At 42.1% G+C, this 20,914-nt stretch overlaps 1 protein-coding gene across 16 annotated transcripts in view; it reads left to right on the top strand.

The window, feature by feature from the left end:
* The window catches only part of LOC106571359 (protein 4.1), a 106,571-nt gene that overhangs the window by 63,690 nt on the left and 21,967 nt on the right, over positions 1-20,914 (top strand). For all 16 annotated transcript variants that reach the window (XR_014380617.1, XM_082961741.1, XM_082961740.1 and 13 more), the window contains exons 4-8: positions 4,920-5,024; positions 6,889-6,931; positions 15,583-15,658; positions 18,609-18,827; positions 19,969-20,056. Coding sequence is in view for 15 of the 16 variants with exons in the window: in XM_082961741.1 (XP_082817867.1) it covers positions 4,920-5,024; positions 6,889-6,931; positions 15,583-15,658; positions 18,609-18,827; positions 19,969-20,056 (531 nt within the window). In the remaining variant the exon portion in view is untranslated. The remainder of the gene's footprint in view (positions 1-4,919; positions 5,025-6,888; positions 6,932-15,582; positions 15,659-18,608; positions 18,828-19,968; positions 20,057-20,914) is intronic.

Genomic DNA, 20,914 nt, shown 5'->3' with positions numbered 1-20,914 from the left:
GATCTTTGCATAAAACATCGTCAATTTTGAGTGCAGTTATATATTTTATTTTGTTTCTCTTTTCAACTGCAAAGAAGTAACTAGTGTTTCTTTCCCCCTCAATCCATTTTGCTCTTGACATTACAAAGGCACCCTTTGCCAGATCCGTGTAAAGCTGTTGTAATTATAGTTGTAAAGACTTGAATACAGACTCCTCTTCTTCAGATAGATTGTCTTTCTTTAGAAAACTGTCAAGCTTGCTCATCTCTTTTTCTCTAAGGTTCTTTAATTGCATCAGCTCTTTGGCACGTTTTAATGGCTACCACTCTGACTTTATATTTAAAAAATTCCCATCTACTTCCATGACCCAAGTCTTTTCTTGCAAAAATATCTTTAGCTAACGAATTTATGTTTTCAATGAGAGTAGTATCTTTTAGAAGTGTTTAATTTCCAATATCCTCAAGTACCTTTTTGGATTTTTTTTAGTAGTTTGTAAATTCAGGGAAATCAAGTGATGATCAGAAAAGGGAGCCAACTGATCTACATCTATAACAAATTGTAACAAAAAAGGGGAAATTAGGAATAAATCTATTCTAGATTTACTTGACAGTTTTGTTGGTCCAGGTATAACCCTTGGCATCCGGATTGAAATAACGCCAGGCAGATGCATCAGGTGTTTCATTAAAATCCCCTGAAGTAATTAGAAAGGCCTCTGAGTATTTGTTGCATAAATCCTGCACTTTCTTGGTAAAAAGGGTCTTATTAGGAGTGTGTGAGTTATGTCCATATACATTACAAATGATGGAAATAGCATTGTCAAGTTTAACAGTTACTATGGCCCATCTCCCGTCTTGTGAAGATGTGGATTCTAGAACGTCACCTTTAAACTTGTGAATAAGTATCAAAACACCAGCAGAATGATTTGATCCATGACTGAAATAGGCCTTATCTCCCCATTGTGCTTTCCAAAATTTCAAATCATTTTCACCTGAATTAGTTTCCTGATGGACCAAATCTGTGTTTACAATATAAAAATAAAGCTTTACTTTTTGTAAGATTTCTCAAATCCCTAGCATTCAGACTAATGATATTGAGTGAATTGATAAACTCCTGCATTAAAAAAAAGAACACAAATTAGATAACACAAGTAGTAATGTGAACAATAAAACAAACAGTGAACCTTGAGTGGATTACTCCAACGGAAAACTACGCTCGGCTGAGGTAGCGGTGGTTAACAGAATAACAAATATATTTACTTGGCAAATGTTCATCAGTTGTAGTTCGAACAGTACATTTATTCGTGGCAGTACCTTAACTGTGTCAATGTCAACCGAGTTACCCAGTAATCATTCTTCCTTCGATAAACACGTGTGGGCCCTTGAACCCAGGCTTCTTTCCCTCTTGTCATGCATTCTGTATAAGCGGCCACAGTTTCTCTATGGCAGCCTGATCCTGCGGTATCAGAGCTTCTTTGATGCGGAGCTTCTTGTCGTCCAGAAACTTGTTACCCTTGGCCATTTTCCAGATGATGTCCCTGTAATGGCGCTTAGTTAAGTGCAAGATGATATTGCGAGGGGGTCCATCAGATCTTCGTTTCCCAAGTCGATGTACCACATCAATCACGTCTCTTAGCTTGTCTGATGCACGGAGCCACCTTTCTTAGGATATTAATGACTGCTTCTCTAATATCCTCTCCCTTTACCTCTTTTACACCTTGGATTTTCAGATTCCACCTGCGAGAGTACCTTTTGAAGTTCAGCTACATTCTCATACAGCTCATTATTTTGGGATTGCATTTTCTTCAACTCATTCTCTAGGAATGCTATCTTTTCCTTGTTCTCGCTCACAATTTTGTGTAGCTGATTGACAGTTTCCGACAAATTATCGATCTTCTTTGATGTTTCTTCGGTAGCCTGCTCTATGATGGACACTTTGGAGAGCGTGGCGTCTTATTTAGTGGACAGGGACTGGAATGCAGAGAAAAGTTCAGACATGGAAATGCCGTCTTTTACTTTTTTCACTGGTGGATTTTTAATTGGTCTGAGGTAAAGAGGTTGCAAGGATTTCATCCTGGTCAGTTTTGTTCTCTCTCTTGCTTGAGTTCACGGTTTCTTGTGTATCCATGCTGCTCTGGTTCTCATTGAGACTAGCTAGCATGTCTGCAGTCTTCTGTGAGACATGTATATTTCGTCTACTCTTGTCTTTCTGTCGTGTTCTTCCCATTCAACTTGATAAAAACTAACTCTAAACTTATCCCATGTCCCTAAAACAAGTTATAGTTAGTTTCTTTCAACATTAATAGCCAATATTAGACTTAACCACCTAACCCTCAATGTTGCTTTGAAGAGTGAGAAAACACTCCCTCTCACAGCGACGCCATCTTGACTTTTCTACCATACAAACTCTGTAGCACAGAGTAGATCCTCCATATGATGTTGAGAAATAGTGCATTGTGGGTAGTTCTGAAGATATCCGGAAATAAGTTAAATATTTAAAAAATACAAAATAACTCTAGTTATAGGTAACGAGCGTGACTACAACTACGTTACTAAGTCATTCACCTCACTGTGTTACTTTTGGTGAGTAAAAACTGCTTCCTACCCTTAACCATGTGCTGTGTTAAATCATTAGCAGACAGCCCAGGCCTTTTGCTTGTTCCAACCTGCCAATTTCAATTAGGCTGCAGCCCTGCACCCAGCTCTAACCCATCTCCCCTTGGCCTGCTAGTCCTCCTCACTGGGTGTATTGTGCCACTGTGTTACTCTATGGGCTGGTTCAGTATGACGATGGAACTGTATGCATCATCCCCTGCACCGCTGCATTATTGAACACACTTTTAGTGTGTTTACAGGGCAACTCGCTAGCATTCATAATTTGACCACACATTTACTGTAATGTGCCAAAGCATGACTTTGTTTCCCATGAAGATTTCTGGTGCTCTGTCTACACTCTTGGTAAGTCAAAGCTTGGTGCGCAGGTATAGGGAATGTGTACACATACTGACGTAAAACATACGCAAACTCGCTAGTCCATAGAGACCCATAGTGGATGATCTGCCTCTCATGCACAAGTTTGTTTCCATGGAGCATTGTCCTGGTTACGACAGCCCTCAGGAAGGAGCATTTCTCTCACCAACACTGTGGGGATTAGGGTCATGTATGTTTACCTCACCTCCAGTTGAACATAGCGTAAATAGCGCTGTGATTAAAAAAAAAAAAAAAAAAAAAAGTTAAGGCTGTAAGAGACAGTGTTAGCCTATTTGGATGGAATGTTCAGTATACGACCTGAAGTTTTTTATGAAGCCTTTTGTCTGTGGCTCTGTACTATTACACCCACCAATGAGATTGGGTTGCTTTTCTCGTTCCAATGAGATGTAGCCATCAAACATATTTTATTGGGAATTACATGACATGGAGCAGGAGGCAGTAATTCATATCAGGACTAGTCTGCTTGTGCTGCGGTCTCTCTCTGTCGGACACAATTATCAGCCTAGGGCACAGACAGTTCCATTGCATTTGCACCGTAACCCAAGATTCAATTTGAAGCATCTGAAATCTCTTGCCTAATGGGCAAACTGACATTGTTTTTTTTGTTTGTTTTTTTTACAGTGCTGCCTAATGCACTCCAAGGCAATGGCTTCTGCATGATCAGTAGTAAACATGTGTGAAATCCATTTTGTTCTGTGCCAACAATACTTAATGACTGTTGACCAGTCAGCACTAAAGTGCTTTAGTAGTAGAAAGAGCTGGCCCTGAACATTTGTCTTTCCCATCAGCCTTGTTTGTTATATTTAACTTATCTAACCAGGCAAGTCAATTAAGAACAAATTCTTATTTACAATGTAAATAAAAATTCAACTGCGTTCCTGTTCTGATTGATCAATATGTAGCTCAGATGGACGTGCCATGGCAGAAGATGCAAGGTCATGTGTAAAGAGGTTTATTTGAAACCAAAGGCAAAACCTTAGACCCACACAACTCAGAATCCACCTGGTGCCAACTTATGTCTCTCAGGGCTGCTCTCCTCTGGCTACCAGCATGTTGCTGCCTCTCAGCAGATAGTCTGCACACACACTCAACATACTATCTAATGTAACAGTGTCTGTTGTCATAGAGAGGGGAAATTTAAGAGGCATTCAAAAATCCTCGAGTGTCTTTCTCTGAAGTGGCTGATACCAGCATACCTTAAATGTCTCGACTCTCCCAAGGAGGAGAAACACAAATGCACAGCATTCTTTATTTCCCCCCCTATCCCCCTCTGTCTAGAATGCAGTGTCATTGTTCTTTGTGGACTTATTATGGTTATTTTTCCTTCCGTCTGAGGCAATGTGTTACCCCGAGGAGGTAGTGTGTGGTAGAGTTTGTCCCCTTTGTCCACACTGCAATTCATCTCAAATTGCTCCCTCATTCCAGGAGTGTCAAAGGACCAATATGCAGTGATCATGCAGTTCATGGGCTTCTGTGGGGATTTTTCTGTAACGCCCATACTGTGTCTAGTTCTGCTGTGCCGGCGAATACAGGACCAGCTGAAGAGAGCTGCCAAGCTGTCCCAAACTGCTGCATGTTTGTCTGTCTGCAGGGCAAATGTCAGCTCACACCCAAGAGATGCCCCGGGGTAGTGCATTCTCTAGAGTTTCTGACACTTTCCACACACAACCAGCTGTTGCATTCATGAGCCACATAAATGAACCTCCGCGTAAATTAACCCTGCCGTAACGAACTGTGAAAGATTGTGTAATTTAAGGTTTGGTAAGGGTGTTTTCCGTTAAATCAAATGCATGAGGAATGATGGGTGGTAGAAATATTTATCCTGAGTCCAGTTCTCTAAATAATCTGCCTTGCTGAGGTTGTAGGTCGTTATTTCTAAATGTCAACTGTTCTTTCTAATTGATGATTTATGTAATGGTTTTCATTCTCTTCTTTGTTCTTCCCTCTCTGCAGAAACGGGCCAAAGGCCAGTACTTGTTTTTCAAAGTGTGTGAAGCCCTGAACCTACTGGAGAAGGACTACTTTGGGTTGAGTTACAAAGACAACGCTGACCAGACGGTAAAGTCTTTTTTTTGTACCTCATTCTTGTACAGTAAGAGGCTTTTCCAGAACAGCAAACACATTACAAAATACAAACTCCTCTTGTACATAAAGCCTTGAATCCATTTTTTTTGTATGTTTTGTTTCTGAAGTACCAGTACTACTTTAGGCCTAACTACTTCATAACATGTATCATATAACAACCTTCTCACCTAATGGCACAGATGTTTTTGCAATTATGTCCTAAACGTTTTATATTGTTTCTCTGCTACAATAGCAACAATGCCTAATGGCTTGACTTGTAACTGATACCACATAATATTCCTCAAGATCAATATGCGTTCTTTTAGAAATTCTAAACCTTCAGCGGGCCTGATAGACCATATAATTTATCGTTTTAACAAAGCCCTGAATGAACAAACAGGGATTCTTAACTGTGATGGATGATAAAGTACTTCCCTGTGTTTTAAGTCCATCCCATCCTCAAAGGATGTGTGCAGTAAACCTCCAGAGAACCCAGATATGCTTCCAGGGAATAACAGCCGTTATTTTCCATATCTGTGTCGACACGGTTTATTGGAGAGAGCTGCAATATCACTGGTTGGAGACAAACGAGGCTCCGCTCACAAACTTCAGTCCAAACTGACTCTGCTCTTGCCCACTGCCAAGCAGGCCTGGTTTAAATAAGGGTTGGGGTCAATTTAAATTCAGAAAGTAAACCAAATTCCAATTCAAAATGTTCCTAATTGAAAAGCATTGAGGATGGGCCGAATTTATAATTTCAGTGTACTTCCTGAATTGAAATGGAATTGATCCCAATACTGGTTCAAATACTATTTTAATTGCACTTTTGGGACTTATATTGGTTCCATTGCAACAGCTAATCAATCAAGCACACCTACATATTTGAAATAATTTCAAATAGTAATTGAACCCAGGCCTTGTTCACAGACCGTATCCTCCTCACATGATCAGTAATGTACATTTTAGTCATTTAGCAGACGCTCTCATCCAGAGCGACTTACACTAATGAATGCATACATTTTTATATTTTTTCCCCCCGTACTGGTCCCCCATGGGAATTGAACCCACAACCCTGGCGTTGCAATCACCATGCTCTACCAACTGAGCCACACGACATCTTATGGCTTGGGCCTGGATGTTAAACTCTCCCCTGCACACTGTAATTGGAGCTTAATGACAGACAGTCAACACGCTCCACAGTCTCTGCAGGCTCCAGATCAGTCAGTGAGGGAGACTGTTGGGAGCGAGAACAGCATATTTGTGGTGGGGCTAAATGCTGAGTTTTGTTCCACTTTGAACTGGAAACTGTAGGCTAGCCATGGGGGTGGGGGGTGGAGACGAGGGAAGAGGCTAGGCTGTGAAGTTTAGTGGAATGTGTTTTCATCGTGTGTGTGTTTGTTTGTTTATATGAAAGTGGTGTGCTGAAGTTCAGGGATCAGACCAGTAATTACCACCATGGCTAGTTTTGTTGTCTGTGGTCTGAATTGGTGCTAAATTGAGAGTTATGTTCTTTACAGCAGCTTTGTGCCAAATGCTACCTTCTGTCTTGTTTTTGATTCAACTTTTCTTGACATACCTGATCTACTAAAGTACCTGAGAAGGGAAATAAAAAGGAAGGCCTAGTTAGTGTATTTGGATTAGAAACTATGTTTAGGTGGTAGAGTCTGGCCAAGTAGTTCATTGCAATATGAATGTTTTTAGAATCCAAATCCCAGCTCATTATTCTAACATGTGTGGCCAATCACCATGGTTACTCAACAGGGAAAATATGAAGTCTGTGATTAATTGGTAGAAGTGTGTTAGAATTTTTGTGTACTTGTTAATACCACAGCTAATATCTCCTTATTCTCTTCTATAGTGCTGGCTGGACCCTACAAAGGAGATCAAACGTCAGATCTGCAGTAAGTTGTCTTTTTAACCTTTTGAAACTTTCTGTATGAAGTGTCTCATTAACCTTTTAGTGACCCCTTAACACGCGAATCCCGTTAGCGGGATTGTTTTGACAACAGCGAGTGAAAAATCAGAGCGCCATATTCAAAACAGCAAAAATCTCATAATTAACATTTCTCACACATACAAGTATTATACACCATTTTAAAGATAAGATTCTCCTTAATCTAACCACATTGTCCGATTTCAAAAAGGCTTTACGGCGAAAGCAAAACATTAGATTATGTTAGGACACCACATCAACAAGAAAAGCCACACAGCCATTTTCCAAGCAACTAGATGCATCACAAATACCAGAAATACAGCAAAAATATTCACTAACCTTTGATCTTCATCAGATGGCACTCATAGGACTTCATGTTACACAATACATGTATGTTTTGCTCGATAAAGTTCAAATTTATATTCAAAACCCCATTCTACATTGGCGCGTAATGTTCAGAAATGTTTTCCCTCCAAACCCTCCGGTCAATGAGCGCACACATTACAGAAATACTCATCATAAACTTTGATCAATATAGAAGTGTTATGCACAGAATTATAGCTACACTTCTCCTAAATGTAACCGCTTTGTCAGATTTCAAGAAAGGTTCACGGCAAAAGCACAATTTGCAATAATCTGGGTACAGCCCAGAAGACACCAACAACAAGCAAACAGAAACCCGCCATTTTGGAGTCAATAAAACTAAGAAATTACATTGTAAATATTCACTTACCTTTGATTATCTTCATCAGAAGGCACTCCCAGGAACCCCAGCTCCACAATAAATGTTCGAAAAAGATTGTCCAAATACATCCATTTTGTTTGCGCGTTAGGTTCACTATCCAAATCCACAACGCGCATGCTTACTCAGTCCAGACGAAAAGTCAAAGTTATACTACAGTTTGTAGAAACATGTCAAACGATGTATAGAATCAATCTTTAGGTTGTTTTTAACATATCTTCAATAAAATTCCAACCGGACCTATCCGTTCTCTTTAGGAGTGAATATGAACTCAGCTCGCTCCCAAGTCCTTGCGCGTGACTGAGCCCATGCCTTATAATGGGACAAATACTTCCTTGGGCTGTTATTCCCATCAAATTCACCATATAATCTTCAAACAACGTTCTAAAGACTGTTGACATCTAGTGGAAGCTTTAGGAAGTGCAAAATAAACCCTAAGTCACTGTATACTGTAAAGGCAATCACTTGAAAGAACTACAACTTAGATTTCCCACTTCCTGGTTGGATTCTCAGGTTTTTGCCTGCCATATATTATATATTCTGTTATACTCACAGACATCATTCAAACAGTTTTAGAAACTTCAAGTGTTTTCTATCCAAATCTACTAATAATATGCATATCCTACCTCCTGGGCCCAAATAGCAGGCAGTTTAATTTGGGTATGTTTTTCATCCGGCCGTGAAAATACTGCCCCCTATCCCTAAGAGGTTTTAAGTAACATGGCCACCGGAGTTCACACTAATTGGCTTTACTGTACATACCAACCTAAAGAAAGGCTTCCACACTATAGCCTATAATTTCCCCTAACAAAGCACCCCTATCCCCCAAGTCTATTCCAGTAGAACTAATAACTAATGTTACTGTTGCCATTTACTGGATTTTGAGCAGATATGTTATTTATCTTCTCCTTTTGTGACATGCTCTTTTCACATCTGGTAACTGGATTGCAGTAATTCTGGATGGGGTTGGGGGGGGGGGGGTGTGTTTGGGATGACGTGTGGGGGGAGGCTGCTCACCCGTCCCCAGTCTGATACTTCCAGAGCACTTAGCACTGCCAGTAACACGCAGACACGCGTTTATAAACACACAGACAGTATGCCCCGGAGGGAATTCACTCTAGCCATGGGAACGGCAGCTCTGAGCGGAGGTACTTTCCTGTCCAGGGCCTGGGATGCGTTACCCTACTGTTAGTCTACAGCGGACCAAAACTGGCCTCTTTCTCTCTCCTTAACTTGATGTATCCGTTTACATCATGATCAGGGTCGCTGGGCTGGCCTGGTCCCTCCTTCAGGGGAGAGAAAGGGAATGGGATCCTCCCTCTGAAACATGCAGCAGTCAAGGCTGCTTCATGTGTTGTACCCCTGCCTGGTGCAATAAAGACCCATTGTGCTGCCTGGTAGTGATTTTAATGTGTTATTATCCAAACTCACATCTGCAGGTCACCCAGGACCCAGTCACTGCACCAAGCCAGGCACAGCCATGCTTATTAGTGCCTTTTGGTTGTTCTGTTTTTTTTTAGTTTTCTGCTACACCGACTGTCAATGACGATGCAAGAACATTTAAGAGCAGATGACTGTCAGCAAAGAAATCCTCATTCTTCCTGGCTGTCCAGCAGCCAAAGCTATGCCTATTTTCTAGACTTATCTCTCTTGTTTGAACCGCTTTAACACCTTGCGTCAATGAGTGAGATACAGATGCCCTATACCTGTCTGTCAGCCACAGTTTGCTCTCTGTGAGATAGTCAAAGGATCTGGAGCACTTTCTGAGAAGTGACATGACTGATTCTGGTCTGTAGGCAGGCAGAGTTCACTACCAAGTCTGTAACTGAGATCACTAGGGGTTTATGGTCACTGACTGCCCGTGGGATCCAGGGAAATGGTAGATATTGGGACACTCCATTTTCTTTGAAGGCGGTGTAGCGCCTATTTCTCAATGCCAGAAACGCATATAATAGTAACTTGGAGAACCCCAAGAAAACATTACCAAATTAAACTCTTTAAATCAATTGTTATAATATTGTTCTAAACGTTGGGTTTGAGGTTTTCTCCAAATCATCTCTAGCCTCACATGGTGAATTAAAAACGTACATATAGTAGGATCAATTTGAAAATGAGACGGGCGAATTGGGTGTCTACTCGTCAGTCTGTGGGGCACATTTCATCCCTGACAACTTCCAGGGCTATCAACAATGGGAGGATGACATTAACAAGAAGTTGCTTTTCAAAGTGGATGCTGTCCCTACCACTGTGGCTCTAAAGCAGTTCACTTCTATGCCAGTGATAATGCTCACGGCTGTTTGAGAAAATCTAGCAAGCTTGCTACCTCTATGGTCTATGGAGTTTTCTATAAGGTCTGCCGAGTGCTGGCTCTACTGAAATGCCATGCTGCGGCCATGGCTTCGGCCATGGATCCGATCATAGATCGGGTGGCGTCTCGTAGAAGCCACGGAGCCATGCTTTCTTTGGAGGGGTGGATTTTAGGATCAATGTGGTCACAGTTGCTTCTTGTTGAAGTGGCAGCAGATAACGTTAGCTTGCTATAGCTAGCTATCCTCTTCCTACATTTTTTAATTAATTTAAGCTAGTCCTTCTTTCACCATAACAATATTCTCTCTTGAACGGAGTTCCTCGAGTTTCTCAGCCGTAGCCTGCGTAGGCTATATGCCTGTGCTTGAAATCAACAAAGGTAGGCATAAAAGTATTGTTTGCAAAAATGTATTATTGGCAATGGCAGCTAAACTTATTCTAGCGACCCGCACAGACAGCTGTGTGTTATGCTGTTCGTTTGTTGTGTTGTTCTTACCAGTAACCAGTGTTGGCAGGGTCCGACATGCTAGTCAACCTACTATCTGCCAACCATGGGAATGCCTGGAAAATTCCGGTACCGAGCATCCTTGTGGTTGGTGGAGCACTGCAAGTTTAAGACCATGCTTAGCCATTGTTCTCTCTCAAGTTTTGTCTTAACCTGTTTAGGATAGGGGGCAGTATTGACACGGCTGGATAAAAAACGTCCCCGATTTAATCTGGTTACCACTCCTACCCAGTAACTAGAATATGCATATACTTATTACATATGGATAGAAAACACCCTAAAGTTTCTAAAACTGTTTGAATGGTGTCTGTGAGTATTACAGAACTAATTTGGCAGGCAAAAACCTGACAAGGTTTCAGGCAGGAAGTGGCCTGTCTGACAAGGTGTCGTTCTTCTTGTCTCTGTTTATTGAAGAGTGAGGATCTTAGCTGTCCCGTGACACTTCCTACGGCTGCCATAGGGTCTCAGAAGGCGGCAAAAAGCTGAATCGTGGCTTTGCAGGCTCTGGCTGAAACAAAGTAGCGTGTTTGGGTAGTGGCTGGTTACAGTACTGTGAGACTCAGGCGCGTGCCCGCGTCGACCGAAAGCTTTGTTTACTTTCCTCAGTTTAGCTAAATGGACATTCCCGGTCGGAATATTATCACTTTTTTACGAGAAAAATGGCATAAAAATGGATTTTAAACAGCGGTTGACATGCCTCGAAGTACGGTAATGGAATATTTAGATTTTTTTTGTCACGAATTGCGCCATGCGCGCGACCCTGATTTACCATTTCAGATAGTGTCTGGGACGCACTAACAAAACGCCGCTATTCGGATATAACGATGGATTATTTTGGACCAAACCAACATTTGTTATTGAAGTAGCAGTCCTGGGAGTGCATTCTGACGAAGACAACAAAAGGTAATCAAACTTTTATAATAGTAAATATGATTATGGTGAGTGCTAAACTTGCCGGGTGTCTAAATAGCTAGCCCGTGATGCCTGGGCTATGTACTTAGAATATTGCAAAATGTGCTTTCACCAAAAAGCTATTTTAAAATCGGACATATCGAGTGCATAGAGGAGGTCTGTATCTATAATTCTTAAAATAATTGTTATGCTTTTTGTGAACGTTTATCGTGAGTAATTTAGTAAAATGTTAGCGAATTCCTCCGGAAGTTTGCGAGGGGTATGCTAGTTCTGAACATCACATGCTAATGTAAAAAGCTGGTTTTTGATATAAATATGAACTTGATTGAACAAAACATGCATGTATTGTATAACATAATGTCCTAGGGTTGTCATCTGATGAAGATCATCAAAGGTTAGTACTGCATTTAGCTGTCTTCTGGGTTTATGTGACATTATATGCTAGCTTGAAAAATGGGTGTCTGATTATTTCTGGCTTGGTACTCTGCTGACATAATCTAATGTTTTGCTTTCGCTGTAAAGCCTTTTTGAAATCGGACAGTGTGGTTAGATTAACGAGAGTCTTGTCTTTAAATAGCTGTAAAATAGTCATATGTTTGAGAAATTGAAGTAATAGGATTTTTAAGGTTTTGAAAATCGCGCCACAGGCTTCAAGTGGCTGTTACGTAGGTGGGACGAATTCGTCCCGCCTAGCCCATAGAGGTTAACAAGATGTAGTCAGTGTTGTTTTATACTGGGATCCTTGATTTGTTTGGCGTGGGCTTCGGCCAAACAGTAGCTTCTTTTGAGTTGTGTTAATAAACGGGGAATTCGTGAACTCAAACCTCTGTCTGGACATTTGTCATGATCTAGCCAGGTCAAATGCTGATGCTCCAGATACTCAACTAGTCTAAAGAAGGCCCGTTTTATTGCTTCTTTAATCAGAACAGCAGTTTTCAGCTGTGCTTTCATAATTGCAAAAGGGTTTTCTAATGATCAATTAGCCTTTTAAAATTATAAACTTGGATTAGCTAACACAACGTGCCATTGGAACACAGGAGTGATGGTTGCTGATAATGGGCCTCTGTACGCCTATGTAGATACTCCATAAAAAATCTGCCATTTCCAGCTACAATAGCTATTTACAACATTAACAATGTCTACACTGTATTTCTGATACATTTGATGTTATTTTAATGGACAAAAAATGTGCTTTTCTTTCAAAAACCAGGACATTTCTAAGTGACCCCAAACTTTGAACAGTAGTCTATATCTTTTTTTAATGAATCACATTTTTATTTGGCGTGCCCCCGAACGGCATTGCGCGTTCCCCTGGGGGTATTGCTGCTTGTGGATATGATTCTATGATATGGCACTCCCCTCCCAATTCCATTTCATGCAAGCTGCTGTGCCTGTGTGCCCTGTAATAGCACTCTATGGTGTGTGTGACTGGGGAATGGAGGCTAGCCTATCACATGAATTGAGGCCTCAGCTCAGACCCATTTATCTTCAGCCTGTGACTCAGACTGGAACGTTTCAAGGATAATTGAAAATCGCAAAACAGGCCAGAGATGAGGGGGAGACTGAAATCCCTTGTGCCCATGTCACACCACCACAGCTGACTTCGAAGGTCATCTTTATAAAAACGCTTACTTTGTACGAGTCTGCCCATGAATGCTCACTTAGAAAATTACCCTGATTTCCAAAGCTGTTTCTGTGCTAGTTTTTTGCTCTCGGTTTTTGTCCATTCACACCTGAAAAACTACACCTAATCAGACCGTTGAAGATACTGTTCTGCACAGTTTTTCTACTGCTCACACACACACACCATGTTCTTGGACAGATCCTCACATTTTAAGTGCATCAGTCTTTTAAACTGCTCCTTGCTTCCTCAAACGGTCACTGACCTCTCCGCTCGGTCTGGCCATAGGACAATGGCTACAATATGACCACAGTTGTAACAGGAGAGGAACAGTGGCAGTTTAGTTTGTGGGGTCATTTTTGGAATTCCTCTTTAATAACATATCCTGTATCTCATGCCTGCACTAAGCATGTGTGAATTTGGCATGGTTTTCCTTCTTGTGTTTTGTAGATTTAAAAAGAGAGCATTGTTTTGTATGATTTTCTATGAATTCTCGATGTTGTGCAGACTTGAAAAGAGAAGTGAATTCCTCCCCAAATGTAATTTTCTCCGCACAGTCAATGGAATTCCTTCCTTGCCTGGCTCTTCTTCCCTATGTTCCTTCTCACGAGGCCTAGGGTTCTGGGAAGAAGGAAAAGCGGAGCCATTCAGTTTTGCAGCAAAACAAATGGCCCCCATGGAATCCCTGTATGATTACTCTGTTCCAGCATACTGTCCAGACCAGACCAGTTAAACTCACTTGCCTGCAGCTAGACAGAAAGGACATTACTCTCGCTCTCCACTGATGAGCAGACACAGAAAACCACTTTTTATTATTTCACTCTCTTTCTCTCTTAGCTAGCGGTTGCTAGGTGACAGCCAGCCCTACCCTAATGCTGACGAGGCTCTAGGCATCGCCACATCAAGCCAGTGGTCTGTGACTGGACACACACACAGAGATGAGTAGGTAGTGTGTATTAGCACTGCTAATCCTGTCTCATCTCACATGGCGGCTCTCTTATCGCTGACAACAAAGTATAACATGGAGCCCTGCAAAGGGCTCTTAAGCCCATCTGGCCCCCATCTGACCCCAACACTAGTAGTCTCTATAAAAAGTAGGCTACTACTAGAAAGTAGATTGCTTACCGTAATTTCCGGACTATTAAGCGCACCTGAATATAAGCCGCACCCACTGAATTTAAAAAAATATATATTATTTTGAACATAAATAAGCCGCACATGTCTATAAGCCGCAGGTGCCTACCGGTACATTGAAACAAATGAACTTTACACAGGCTTTAACGAAACACGGCTTGTAACAAAAAATTAAAAAATAGCAGTAAGCTTTAGTTGTCTTTTTGCACTGAGTCAATTCCTCACGCTGCTTTTTCCTACGTCTTATCATCGACTCATTAAGACCAAGCTCCCGTGCAGCAGCTCTATTTCCTTTTCCAACAGCCAGATCAATCGCCTTCAACTTGAAAGCTGCATCATATGCATTTCTCCGTGTCTTTGCCATGATGAGAGTGACAAAATGACTACCGTAATCAGAATGATGGGAAGTTTGAGAGCGCTCGATTTAATCTAAACAGTAAACAAAAAAGTTGTTTGACCTTAACCCGTTGGGCAATTTCATTGGTCTAATGAAAGCTTCATGCCGCCAAAAAACTGAGCTCGTCACAGAATGTGTTTTTTTGAGAAAAAAAAATTTGAAAGCGGGAAAAATCCATATATTAGCCGCGTCATTGTTTAAGCCGCAATGTTCAAAGCGCGGGAAAAAAGTTGCGCCTTATAGTCCGGAATATACGGTATGTAAAAGTGAATCCATATCATGATTTAGTGTTGAAGATTTGACGTTGATTTCAATAACCCCTTTGTGGGAGTTGTTGAATGTGTGGTTCTGAAATGTTCTCTGCTAGCTGGTTGAATCCAAATGTCTATTTTACTGATAAAATCCCCCCAGCGTGTCTAATGATGAATACTCAAAATGGAAAAGGAGTGTAATTTTAAAGGCCTTGTTTCTACTCTGCCATTTTAGATTAGTCTCTATGCACGACCAAATCAAAACGACTCTCCTCAGGCTGGCCCATGTCTTTCCAGGCTTGATAAAACTTCCACTTCAAAGCCTCTCCTCGCGGGTCTTAGCTGTTGTGTAATTGCTTACAGCTGCGCCTTCCCGGTGTGTTCTCTTTCCATCTCCTTTGCCCCCTCTCCCCCCCGTCTCTGATTTCTCTCCCCCACCACACCCATACTCCTTACGGACAGTCGATGAGCACAGCTGTTCGAGCAAGGATGTGTTCTTAGCACATCTGGCTCGGGAAGATTCCACCATCGCTTGTTTTCTTTGTTGGTTATTTGACACTAAACGCATAATTGCCTTCCTCTACATACAGTACAAACGCTCACCCAAATGCTTAGCCGGAGTCTTTTCTTCTAGGCTTGAACACATGTGTCCTGGCGCCTCAGAGGAATGTATAATATGTTGTGTTATGATAATGAAGAATGTATTTTCTTTAGTCTTTAAATCAGATGAGTCCTGTTCTCTCTCCACAGATACCTCCTGGCAGTTAGCGTTCAATGTCAAGTTCTACCCTCCTGATCCATCCCAGCTGACCGAGGATATTACCAGGTATTGTACTGTCCGTTTCATAAGGAAACAAAGGTCAAACAGCCACTCCTTTTGTTTGTGCATTTGATTGTTTGGCTTTATTATGTTAGTCATGTAGCAATGAAATGATCTGCCCAGTTGTGCAAACACAGAATGTATGTATGCTAGAGGTTGACCGATTATGATTTTTCAACGCCGATACCGATTATTGGAGGGCCAGGAGAAAAAAGGCCTATTAACGATTTTAATCGTCCGATTATTATAAATAAAATAATGACAATTACAACAATACTGAATGAACACTTATTTTAACTTAATATAATACATCAATAAAATCTATTTAGCCGCAAATAAATAATGAAACATTTTCAATTTGGTTTAAATAATGAAAAAACAAAGTGTTGGAGAAGAAAGTAAAAGTGCATTATGTGCCATGTAAAAAAAGCTAACGTTTAAGTGCCTTGCTCAGAACATGAGAACATATGAAAGCTGGTGGTTCCTTTTATGAGTCTTCAATATTCCCAGGTAAGACGTTTTAAGTTGTAGTTGTTCTAGGAATTATAGGACTATTTCTCTCTCTACGATTTGTATTTCATATACCTTTGACTATTGGATGTTCTTATAGGCACTTTAGTATTGCCAGTGTAACAGTATAGCTTCCGTCCCTCTTCTCGCTCCTACCTGGGCTCGAACCAGGAACACATCGACAACAGCCACCCTCGAAGCAGCGTTACCCATGCAGAGCAAGGGGAAACAACTACTCCAAGTCTCAGAACGAGTGACGTTTGAAACGCTATTAGCGCGCACCCGGCTAACTAGCTAGCCATTTCACATCGGTTACACCAGCCTTATCTTGGGAGTTGATAGGCTTGAAGTCATAAACGGCGCAATGCATTGCGAAGGGCTGCTGGCAAATGCACGAAAGTGCTATTTTGAATGAACGCTTACGAGCCTGCTGGTGCCTACCACCGCTCATTCAGACGGCTCTATCAAATCATAGACTTAATTATAACATAATAACACACAGAAACACGAGCCTTAGGTCATTAATATGGTCGAATCCGGAAACCATCACGTTTATTCTTTCAGTGAAATACGGAACCGTTCCGTATTTTACCTAACGGATGGCATCCATAAGTCTAAATGTTCCTGTTACATTGCACAACCTCCAATGTTATGTCATAATTACGTAAAATTCTGGCAAATTAGTTCGCAACGAGCCAGGCGGCCCAAACTGTTGCATATACCCTGATTCTGCGTGCAAGGAACGCAAGAGAACTGACACAAATTCACCTGGTTAATATTGCCTGCTAACCTAGATTTCTTTTAGCTAAATATGCAGGTTTAAAAATAAATACTTCTATGTTTTGATTTTAAGAAAGGCATTTATGTTTATGGTTAGGTACAGTTGTGCAACGATTGTGCTTTTTTTCGCAAATGCGCTTTTGTTAAATCATCCCCCGTTTGGCGAAGTCGGCTGTCTTTGTTAGGAAGAAATAGTCTTCACAGTTCGCAACGAGCCAGGCGGCCCAAACTGCTTCATATACCCTGACTCTGTTTGCAAGAGAAGTGACACATTTTCCCTAGTTAAAAGAAATTCATGTTAGCAGGCAATATTAACTAAATATGCAGGTTTAAAAATTGATGTTTATGGTTAGGTACACGTCGGAGCAAAGACAGTCCTTTTTCGCGAATGCGCACCACATCGATTATATGCAACGCAGGACTGGCTAGATAAACTAGTAATATCATCAACCATGTGTAGTTAACTAGTGATTATGATTGATTGATTGTTTTTTATAAGATTAATGCTAGCTAGCAACTTACTTTGGCTTCTTACTGCATTCGCGTAACAGGCAGGCTTCTCGTGGAGTGCAACGTAAAGCAGGTGGTTAGAGCGTTGGACTAGTTAACCATAAGGTTGCATCCCCAAGCTGACAAGGTAAAAATCTGTCGTTCTGCCCCTGAACAAGGGAGTTAACCCACCGTTCCTAGGCCGTCATTGAAAATAAGAATGTGTTCTTAACTGACTTGCCTAGTTAAATAAAGGTCTTATTTTTGGTGGCCAAAAATACCGGTTACCGATTGTTATGAAAACTTGAAATTGGCCCTAATTAATCGGCCATTCCGATTAATCGGTCGACCTTTAATGTATGCCACGCAGGTGGCCCGGAGCAGTCAAAACCTGCAGTCTGTTAAAACGTTGCATTCACACTATTTTGACATCTTTCCACAGTATTTTGTACTCAGGAAATGTAAATAGTTGTTACGGTATGTACAGTACATGTTACTGATTTTCTGCCAGCATGCACACAACTAACACATAAGCAAGCACTGTTATTCACTGTACAACTGTGAATATATAACCCTCTAATCCAGTAAAGGGAGGTGTACTACTGTGCTGCGCAGTAGTTGCACACTGCAGCAGCAACATGCAGTAGACCGCTGGTCGATAAGGTCAGAAGAGCACAGCACGGAGGGGAGATGTCCGTGTGTTCCCCCAGTGTCTCATCACACTCGGCTCTGAGCCCTCAGCAGGATCACTCTGGTCACTCCCTAATCTAACGTAGAATGCCCTCTTTGATCGGCACCCGTCAAAGGTTACAGCAATATCGAATGCAGTGGAGCTGTCTTCACCCTCCAGAGTTTAGTTTCAGCACAGCCCCAGATTCAAGGTCACAGGCAATCATCTCACACACCTACCTCTTTTTTTTCTTTGTGTGCCGTTACCACACACGCTATTTCTGCTGTTGTGAGTCTGCAGGCTGCTGGTGTACTATAAGGCACAGGAAACCGCCCTCACACACACCCCTTTCACTTACTGAATGTCAGATCTGAAGTAGTGGGTTAGTGTCATGATAAACATACAGACCAAGTGTACAAAATCTACTTCATGCCCTTTGATTCCATCTCGCTCGCCTCTCTTTCTCACTCTTTCTTCCCCTCCTCCCATCTCTCCATCTCCCTATAGATATCTCCTGTGCCTTCAGCTCCGGCAGGACATAGCTTCGGGGCGTCTGCCCTGCTCCTTCGTCACCCACTCTCTGCTGGGTTCCTACTCCCTGCAGGCCGAGCTGGGAGACCACGACCCCGATGAGCAACGCCTCGACTACATCAGCGACTTCCAGTTTGCCCCCTCACAGACTAAGGAGATGGAGGAGAAGGTGGTGGAGCTCCACAAAACTCACAGGTCAGGGCCGTGTGGTGTTAAAGGGATAGGTCAGAGAACTATCCCTTTAAAGCAAGCAAGAGGAAGTGACACTCAAATCGCATTTTATTGGTCACATACACATGGTTAGCAGGTGTTAACGCTTGTGCTTCTAGTTCCGACTATGAAGTAATATCTAACAAGTAATCTACCAAATTCACAACAACTACCTTATTCTATTCATCACTTTACATTTGTGTGTATATGTCCATATAAATATATGGATGAGCGATGGCGTGCGGCATAGGAAAGATGGTATAGAGTAATGTAAGATTTGTAAACATTATTAAACTGCCGTTATTTAAGGTGACTAGTGATACCTTTATTAAGTCAATTTATTTACGTGGCCAGCGATTTGGGTCAGTATGTTGGTAGCAGCCTCTCTGTGTTAGTGATGTCTGATGGCCTTGAGATAGAAGCTGTTTTTCAGTCTCTCGGTCCCAGCTTTGATGCACCTGTACTGACCTCGCCTTCTGGATGATAGCGGAGTGAACAGGCAGTGGCTTGGGTGGTTGTTGTCCTTGATGATCTTTTTGGTCTTCCTGGCAGGTAGTTTGGCAGGTAGTTTGCCCCCGGTGATGCGTTGTGCAGACCTCACTACCCTCTGGAGAGCCTAGCGGTTGAGGGCGGTGCAATTGCCGTACCAGGCGGTGATACAGCCTGACAGGATGCTCTCGATTGTGCATCTGTAAAAGTTTGTGGGTTTTTGGTGACAAGACAAATTTCTTCACCACGCTGTCTGTGTGGGTGGACCATTTCAGTTTGTCTGTGACGTGTACACCGAGGAACTTAAAACTTTACAACTTCTCCACTACTGTCCCGTTGATGTGGATGGGGGGGTGCTTCCTCTGCTGTTTCCTGTAGTCCACAATCATCTCGTCTTCTGACATTGAAGTCCTCACTGAAGGGGCCTCTTTAAAACCACCCGGCTTTGGGGACTGGGGAAAGACACCTGTGTAGAAATTAGATTGAAAATGACCCCTGTCCTGTACTAAACCCTGTGATTATCATATTTTGAATTCCTTGTTTTCAGCACCTGCCATTTATCTATTGATTTATCATTGACTTGAACTTTTCACCTCTGTTTGTTTTGGATTGTTCTTTGTTTTGTCTACCATTCTAGGGGGATGACTCCTTCTCAAGCAGATACCCAGTTCTTAGAAAATGCCAAGAAGTTGTCGATGTACGGTGTCGATCTCCACCATGCCAAGGTGACTGACACACGGCCCCAGGCACTGGGTTTTGAAATGTCCAATCCAACCAGAAATTATGTTTAAGAAATCACTCCTGTATACATTTTTTTGGAAATACATTTTTGATATTTATAAAATGCCCTGCGATGAGAAAATGTCAACCTCATAGCCGTAAAAAATATGATTGAACTGTAAGTTCTTAACAAGGAGGCATAGCCTACTGGTCACTATCCAAACTTAGTAATTTGTCAAGGAACTGTTCTCCTATGCTCCATTCTTTGTGTATGGAAGTCTGTTGAAACGCCTGTGAGAGCACACAGGACTCAGGGAGGCTCCTTTGATGTAGTGTGCAGTGAGGGGAAGAAAGAGGCAGGCAGAAAACACAAAGCCAAAGCAGAAGTGCATCAGCTGTACAAATACATGTGGTGGAGCCGGAGCTCTTTTCACTGGGCCGTCTGCATGGGAACAGCCCTGTGGAATGAACCCTTCTCTCTCCCGGTGGACTGAACATTGGTTGAAAATACTCCCAGAAATGTTCTGTTGGTCTAGAGCACAGAGGGGTATGGCGAGCGAGGGGTATGGCGAGCGAGGGGTATGGCGAGCGAGGGGGACCGCGAGCGAGGGGGACCGACCGAGCGAGGGGGACCGACCGAGAGAGAGAGAGCAGTGACAGATCAGTGACAGATCAGTGACCTCTTAGTGCAGATCCCAACCGTCATAAATCAGTGAGAAAAGTGCATGTCAGGCCCTTATGTCCTCTCTCTCTTTTGGTAGGTAGACAGCCACGTACAAGGGTTGTGTGGAGAAGCATGTCATGGCCATGTGGAGTGAGAGGGGGTGGTTAAAAACCATGCATTGGTGTCTAATAGTTGCCAT

Source organism: Salmo salar, chromosome 15 (genome assembly GCF_965601325.2).
Source record: "Salmo salar chromosome 15, fSalSal1, whole genome shotgun sequence".
NCBI classification, from domain to species: domain Eukaryota; kingdom Metazoa; phylum Chordata; class Actinopteri; order Salmoniformes; family Salmonidae; genus Salmo; species Salmo salar.
Note: the sequence above shows the minus strand (reverse complement) of the source record. Positions and strands in the feature narration are given on the sequence as shown.